The 8,625-nt window shown below is 38.2% G+C and overlaps 1 protein-coding gene across 1 annotated transcript in view; it reads left to right on the top strand.

Moving 5' to 3' along the window:
* LOC143021021 (pancreatic lipase-related protein 2-like) overlaps window positions 1–8,132 on the top strand; it is a 13,929-nt gene extending 5,797 nt beyond the window's left edge. Inside the window, exons 5-12 of the mRNA XM_076178183.1 lie at window positions 1,176–1,322; window positions 1,724–1,970; window positions 2,575–2,649; window positions 3,252–3,364; window positions 3,789–3,990; window positions 4,544–4,676; window positions 4,989–5,177; window positions 5,294–8,132. Coding sequence (XP_076034298.1) covers window positions 1,176–1,322; window positions 1,724–1,970; window positions 2,575–2,649; window positions 3,252–3,364; window positions 3,789–3,990; window positions 4,544–4,676; window positions 4,989–5,177; window positions 5,294–5,369 — 1,182 coding nt within the window. The 3' untranslated portion in view covers window positions 5,370–8,132. The remainder of the gene's footprint in view (window positions 1–1,175; window positions 1,323–1,723; window positions 1,971–2,574; window positions 2,650–3,251; window positions 3,365–3,788; window positions 3,991–4,543; window positions 4,677–4,988; window positions 5,178–5,293) is intronic.
* The last annotated feature ends 493 nt before the right edge of the window (window positions 8,133–8,625 follow it).

The following is an 8,625-nucleotide window of genomic DNA, read 5'->3' as shown; positions in this document are numbered from 1 at the left end:
TAAACAAATGTCGTCCTAATTACGAAAATCTCCACACTTGTCCTTGTTCGGACCTAAATTAAACAAAAATAGATCAATAATTAGATCAATAAATAAATGAATAAGTAAATAAATAATACATAAATAACCAGGTAAATCACGCACACATATATGAAGTATACGTACAGCGTTCTATACCCATCTCCCTATTGGTATCTCTATGCATATGTAACCCATTTTCCGTATTTTGCGTCTTATTTTTTTTATCATATCTGCGGCAGATGATTTCATTTTATAGTGGGAACTCGCACTGGCATTAAAAAGAAATTATTAAAGATTAATTATCATAAACGAGAGGGAAAGAGAGAAGAAAAGAGGCGTGAGATGCTCAAAGAATAAGACGACTCCAACACAACCTAAGATCGCACAACGCTTAAAAGACAGACAATAAACACGTAATCTTATCTCGAAAATCAGTACTTGTGAAGAGAAAAAAAAATAGTGCGAGACGGGAGCTTGAGAGAAAAGTTCGCTTTTTATCTGTCTCTGGGTCAAAGGCGCACTTGGTCAAGTGGCCGAGGTACTGATAGGGGTGCCAACTCACAGTGCCACATTGGACTGAAGTCCAAGAGATATGTGGGGTGTCAACTACGTGTCAATCTGGCGGTTGGGATGGGGGACAACAATCAAGTATGATTTGTCTTTTTCACACACAAACACACATACTCACACACGACGGCGCAGTGGTAGCGTTCGCGGCTGCCACTACGGCGGTCCGGTTTCGAATCCCGCCCAGGGCTGAAATTTCAGTATCGCTGCGCTGCGAGTCGTTACTCCAACTCTCGTGAGCAGGGAGTTGGGTGTGTGTGTGCGTGTAAAGTCACAGCATTACCCATAGATCGGTCATATATGAGCTCTGAGCTCTCTTCCGGGAGGGAAATAGCTGTCGATCACGAGTCCAACACGTTATCCAAGACCATGGTGAATCACATACACACTCATCCTTGTATAACGTCGCTAGTCACTGCCCACCAGCTTACAAATAATATGATGAACACCAGTAGTGATCCTTGTGGAACTCCACTAATCATTGCCCACCAGCTTAACAAAAAAATTAAGAACACGAGAACTGACTCTTGTAGAACCCCTCTTGTCTCTGCCCACCACTATGAGACCTTCTTCTTCTCCATCTACAGCTTTTGGTCGGCGAACTCCTGAGGTCAGACGACTGTAACGTGGTAGTCGTCGACTGGGGTGCCGGTGCACGACCACCATACGCTCAGTCTGTTGCCAATATCCGTCTTGTGGGACACCAGTTAGGATACCTCATATACAGCCTTTACGTAAGTACCCAAATGTATTAAACCTATGATATACAATGAGTAATGTATACGCTGAATGGTGGAGTGTACAATATGTATAACATAAAATGTATGATAAAGTACATACGAAACAAACTTTTGCTTTGGTATCTAAAAGGTATTACAGTATAAGCACATTGTCATGATACATATTCACACGTACAAAAGCACATATAATCACACACACACACACATACATATACATATATATATATATATATATATATATATATATATATATATATATGTATGTATGTATGTATGTACAAATAAAAAAACGCCACAGACTTGTATATACATTCGCCCGCACACTGAGATAGGCAGGATATTCTGCTATTCTACACGCACCCTACTGATGCACCTCCTCCTTCTCTCCTCTGCAGTATTACGCAGACATTGACCTGAATCAAGTGCACTTGATTGGTCACAGCCTTGGGGCACACTTGTGCAGCTATGCGGGTTCTCTCCTGAAGGAGGTATACCAGCTTCAGGTCGGGCGGATCACGGGGCTTGACCCAGCCGAGCCCTACTTCAACGACACACAACCCGTGACCCGACTTGACCCGAGCGACGCCAAACTCGTCGACGTGATTCACACGGACGACACGCCCCTCCTAGGACTTCCGCTCAGTGAGTATAAGTTACATAGTTGTATCTAACGGGAAGGGGAGCTACGCTCGTTGCGTCCCGTCTTCGTATCTCGCAGTGTCTAGTTTGTTCTTAAATTCGTGTATAGTTTTTGCATATACTATTGTTTCGCCCAGTTTGTTCCAGGCATCCACCATTCTGTGTGGATTTTTTTTTTTTTTAGGTCTCTTCTATAACTGTCCTTTAAGAGTTTCTTTTCACGTTCCCTTGTATTTCTCTTATCTCAATTTAGTAAGTCTTCTCTTTCAAGGACTTCCAAGCCTTTTCTGATTCTATAGATGTGTTTGTTTATTTCAAGTATACATATGTACAACAGTATGTCTATATATGCTTGTGTGTGTGTGTGTGTGTTTACATCCGTGTGTGTGTGTGTGTTTCATCCGTGTATGTGTGTCGTGTTTTAAGTATACACAAGTACCTCTGCTTCTATGTGTGTGTTTCCTTTTCCTTGCGTAAATACTTTTAGTGTCCGCGTGTCTGAGTGTGTGTATGTTCTTACGCGCATATCATTTGATTGAATAAGGTGATCCTTAACCACAGTCACATCCCTGCAACCGATGTAAAACGTCGTTCTACTCTTCTGCAGGTCTGGGCATGACCATTCCGATCGGCCATCTGGACTTTTACCCCAACGGAGGCGAAAGGCAGCCCGGGTGTTCCAGTAAGTCGCATCTCTTATGTTTTCCTGTTCTTCAACATTCCTGTACTCCACGTCAACAATTAATTAGAAACATAGAATATATTACCATTATGATAATGATAGTAATGATAATAATAATAATAATAACAATAATAATAATAATAATAACAATGGTGACAATATAATGATAACGTTAATAATAACAATGATTATAGTGATAATGACAATAATAGTAATAATAACAATGATAATAATAACTGGTAATAATAATAGTAATAATAATGATGATAATAAGTATAATAGTAAAGATGACAGCAATAATATAATAATAACAATAATAATAATAATAATAATATAAATAATGATAATGATAATAATAATAATAATGATAATAATAACAATAATCATAATGATAGTAATAACAATAATGACAATAACATGGACCACAAATGCACGACTATTTTTGTACAATCAAACCAGATACTTCATTTTCTTATCGAATCTATGTGGACATTGCATACAATCCAAATAATAACTAAATAAAGCAATGGATAAACCAAATAAACAGTTCTGCTACACGACGCTTGCAAAGACGCCTTCAGTTCTCTCTTTTTCCCCATCAGGCAGCGACCTACACTGCCAACATCATCGCGCAATCGTACTATTCACGGAGTCCATTCGACAATCTTGCCCCCTGGTCGCAGTTGTATGCGACTCCTATGCTAGTTTCCGTGCTGTAAGTATACGAATTAATATAGTTTTATTTAGCATGGTTCTGTATAACAAACTTGACCTACTAACTAAGCGGTCCTCAGTTCAGTCCCCACCCTGCTCTGCAAACCATCACCTCACTCTCTTGGGCCTATTAGCTGTGTGTATGTATGTATTGCAAGGTCACAGTATGACCCGTGGGTCGAGGTCAGAGCTCTTATCCAGGAGGGTAATAGCTGTATATCACATGTCCAACTCGTGATCCAAGGCCCTAGTGAACCGCACACAGCCTCTCATATGCATCCCCTCAATGATGATTTTTAACAAGACCTCGCATTTAGGAACTGTTCCCACAAAACATTAATTTATTAGTTTGTGTTTATTATAATTTTATTATTCCCCAACCTAGCAGAGCCAATGCAAAGCGTCTCTCTTTCTCTACCTCCCAGGGCAAATGTTGGGGCTGTGACGACGAACATCCCTGTCTTTCGATGGGCGCCAACATCAGACAGATTCAGAACTCTCCCCGGAAGCTTCCGACCGACGAGGCTTCCCGGATGAGGCGTGCCCAGACTTCCAATACCATCACGGAGACTGAGGTCAAACTCTCCCGGGCCTTCCTTATGACTGGGGGCAAAAGTCCTTATTGTGGTGAGTTTTCTCTCACGTTACGTTGTATACGGTGGCGTTTTATCTTATTTATTTCAAATCAATAAATTGTATATTTTTGTCAGCTGAATTATAGCATTGGGCCTAAGTGAACTCTTGTGTTTATCTAATTTCGCCATAATCTTGAAGAAAAAAAATCTGGCATTGGCTAAATATATATATATATATTTATATATATATATATATATATATATATATATATATATATATATATATATATATATATATACATTTTTAACCACAATGCACTTTAATTCTAAGCCATCAAAGGCCAGCATACTGAAATTGAAATGTGGTACTGCCCAGGACTCAATCCCAGCATCCTGGGCAGTACCACATTTCAATTTCAGCATGCTGGCCTTTGATGGCTTAGAATTAAAGTGCATTGTGGTTGTTAAAATGTACCTCTAATCACTGAGACCCATTCAGTGTTGTACATTATATATATATATATATATCTCATAATGAATAGATGAACATTGCCATTAAGTAAGTATGCTGTTCTTCTTCGCTAAACTTCCATTGATCCATTCAGGTTACCACTACCGGGTATCTGTAACAGTCAGCAACTCAACCCAATCCCAGAGACATGACGGAGAGTTCGGCATAGTCCATGTGCAGTTCGAGGGAACAAAATATAAGTCAGACTTTGTCAGCCTGACAGATAAGTGAGTGTTGCGTAAACATTCCCTTTGTTCCTAGCTTCTCACTCTCAGTCATCATCGTTTCTTCCTCCATTTACTTCTCACTTTCAATGCAATAGTTTACAAACACTCCTGTCTTATTTGGTAGAACTATTTCTACATCCTTTCCCTATATTCCTGTATAATCAAAAAGTTTCGATTTGTTTGCCAAAATTCCTTTTCCATGTAAACATTCACAGAACATGAAACCTTTACTTTTTGGTAATATTTTTACTCAGGTTCACTATCACATTGTTTTAAATCTTTTGCACTTTCTTTTCATCCTGCCCAACACAGATCTATTTACTATGGAGCTGGGAATACATATCGCAGTGTTGTCATTCTGGATGATCTTGGTGATCTCAAATCCGTGAAAGTGACCTTCGTCTATCCTGGATCCTTCATCAACATCATCTCTTGGAGACTCAACAGACCCATTCTGCATCTTGAATCACTGACTATAGAACCCCTTGCCAAAGACTATTCGTGAGTACCATGAAAGAACTAGATTTCTATCAAATATGTTTCATAAACAATATTGTGAAACATGAGCTTTCATCTAAATTTAACACTCATCTATTCTTATTGTGTGTCTTTCACAGATGGAACTACTGCTTTAATGATCCAGTTCAAGTCTCGGGCAAGGAGTATGCCCTATCTGAGAAGAAAGTGTGTTGATTCGCAAATCTCAAATGACTTTTTAGATTATATTAATCTATTCTACTTCTAAGGCCTTGAAAGAATCTGAGAATGGTGTGTAGATATCATCTTCATCGAGACAACCACTGAACTCTATTTATTCTCCTGCTGTGCAGGAAAATTATTGTTGTGCTTCATTTTGAAGGAAAATCAACTAGGTGAAAAGTTACTGGAAGAATCAGCAGTGACTGATTGTGTACGATTGGTGCATCTTGCCAGTAGTTATGTGGACTTTTAAAACATTGCATACAGGGTCCTGCATTCAACTAAATGAAATAATTTTATATTAGCCAGGGCAACACCTGGAAAGAATATCATCATAAAAATAAATGTTTAGGGTGTTAACTACGTGCATCCTCTGCACAGAAAAAGAAAGATTATCAAATGTAACCAGGTCCTAAAAAAGAGAGACAGTGAGAGATAGTGACAGAGAGAGAAATAGAAATAGAGAGGGAGATGAGAGAAACATACAGCTGTAGTCAGAAATCTTTCCCCCTGACCATCCATGTCTTTAGGTTTCCAACAAGAATTCAAATTGAAATGTAAAATTTCTATATTCTGAGTGGGACTACATGCCTACTCTAGTCCAAACCTCCATAATCAATCAGCTTAAAAGATGGCCAAGAAGTGAATCAGGATCTGACCAGGAAGTTTGAAGAGTTGCATCTACCTCAAGGCGGGTGTGGCTGAAACCAAGCTAAATCCGCCATAAATGATCTGCCTATGTTTAGGTTACCATGTAAACTATATTTTCTCTCTTTTATCTATTAGTCCTCAGTTTGTTATTTTGGTACATGAAATGTTAGAATGTGAATGTTCATTTTCTTTGTAAGAAATCAGAACCTGCCTGAATTTGAATACACAATTTAATTTTTCCCTATGAACACCAGATATGCACATATATTTCTAGAGTTCATAAGCAATATTTGTTTATTCAATGTCTTAAGTGAAGTTCTGATAAATGAAATATCTGCATCCACAGGTATGGATGGTGGTAACAAGTTTTTGGATAATACACAATGGTTCTATGACTTGGACTATAAATACATATACCAAAGGCTTTTTCCCCTTTACACAGGGGGTAGCCCAAAAAAAAGGCATAGAAATCACTCCCACCCATTTTCATTTCCCATATATTCCACTCCCCTCCACCCTCCTCCCTCCCTCCTATCCAGGAGGTGCCAAGATAGGAGGGAGGGAGGAGGGTGGAGGGGAGTGGGACTATACAGTGACATTAATATCAATGTTGAAAAAAAGTCAAACAGTCGAAACTAAAACACTGCTAGTATGTAAACCCCGTTTCTAAAGAATGCCAGTAATTTCATGGTGTCATTCAACAGCTATTGGCACATTTATCAGAAGTCTCTAGTCCCTTACATTGGTCTCTCTAGAAAGAAATCTTGGAGAGATGGCCATTATATTCATGTAGGAGTTTTTGTATGTCGCTGGCTAAAAGTAGTAGAGGGAGAGAAGTAGTCATTGAAGTTCAGTTCTTGTTTTTAAATTAGAAAAATACAAATAAAGTTGATGAAGTGATCTTGAGCCCAGTCTGATGACCAAGTGCCAGGCCCTTGGGGCTCCATTTCCGAAGGGAAGAGGTCTGAAGATGGGCAATCGAGAGAATATTCTGATGTCCTTCTTGTAGGACCACCATGTGTAGGTAACCATTGTCAGTCCCGCCAAAGTGTCTTCTCCACTGAATTCAAGTGTACCAGGTATAAATATTGCTATTACTTTTTATCATAAGATCATGTTTGTATTCATGCAATGATTTGGTCATCATATTCATTACATCAGGAACATTGATATTACTTAGTCTTACAGGAATATTTGATGTTGTCACACAGATGTCATATGAGTCAAATTTGTATGGGTTCAATAGGTGTTAATTTTGATGTCTACAGTAATGTACAAAAATATGTGACCCATCATCTTTTGTAACAGCACATTACCAGACTGCAAAATATTATTCCATGGTTGAAATTCAAATCTATTGTCAAAATATTTTATAGTTTCACATTGACAGAAGAATTAGTTGTATGCATGAAATATTATCATCTTGATGAGTAAATCTGAATAACAGAAGCTGCAGCACTGCCCAGACCATTCCTCTAGTGCTTTCAACAATGTATGTAGTCAATATTGACATCATTGCCACTGAATCACTTTTTTTTTCTTCTTTTTTCAAGCTCCACTGCATTATTAGGCACCTCTGTCCTCCATTAAAATAGAAGGGTGAAAAATCATTATTCTAACTCTTCTGTTTGATTGTAAATAATTTCTGTAATATCACTGAAGTTGCATCATCTGATGGATTTGTAAAAACCGAGTAGTGTGAATGTGCCTTTATTTATCTCATCATCTTTATATCTTCACTGAGAGTACTAAAACATTATACTCCCTATTTATGTATACCTGTTCTTTTTCATTACAATACAGTGTAGGTAAAATATTGAAGCAAAACATGTTAATCTAAAAATGTCATTCTTGATTAGGCCACAACTGCATTCTTCAAAAGGTTGAAGTTCTAGAAGTCATAGACTTGCATACAATGAGAAGTTTTGATTGTTGCACCCTATTTTGTAACTTTCTTCCATTTGTATATAGCAATTCATTACATCTGCATATTCATCTTTCACTCAGTATATTAATTTCACTCATTTACTTATTTTTACTGGTTTTGTACATAATGTATATACACCCCCAACAGTGTATTTTAGTACAATAAAGTTCTACAAATTTTGACTTGTTTTGATGATACCACCTATTGTTCTTTAAGAGTAGTATAAAGAAGTCAATATTTAATCATGAAGCAGCTCTGATGTGGTTGCAGCATGTTACCATTGCTTCTCATCTAGACAGTGGGCAGGAGAGAGATGGAACTGTAATATATGACCTTGGTATGAATATGAGAGCACTGAATAATATAAACCCCAAGACTCAGGTTGGGGCAGTTTAGGGAGTCATTACTTGTGGCGAAGGTCAAGATGACGATGATTCGAGCCCTGTCGGGGCAAGTTGAACTAAGGGCATGGCTCATTAAATTCTACGCTACAGTCCACTGTAAGGGGCACCATCCTAGCCTCCCGATAGGGGTGTTTGTGACGTTAAACCAAATCATTTAAGATATATCCTCTAACTATTCACACCTTCATTCCCTTGCTCGTATACATGTACAGTGATACCTCTCATTATCGGACGTTAATTAGCTGTGTTTGCATTGTTTTCCCCCCTG

Source organism: Oratosquilla oratoria, chromosome 41, assembly GCF_046742065.1.
Source record: "Oratosquilla oratoria isolate Oo_2021 chromosome 41, ASM4674206v1, whole genome shotgun sequence".
NCBI lineage: Eukaryota > Metazoa > Arthropoda > Malacostraca > Stomatopoda > Squillidae > Oratosquilla > Oratosquilla oratoria.
This window is presented reverse-complemented; position numbering and strand designations above follow the sequence as displayed.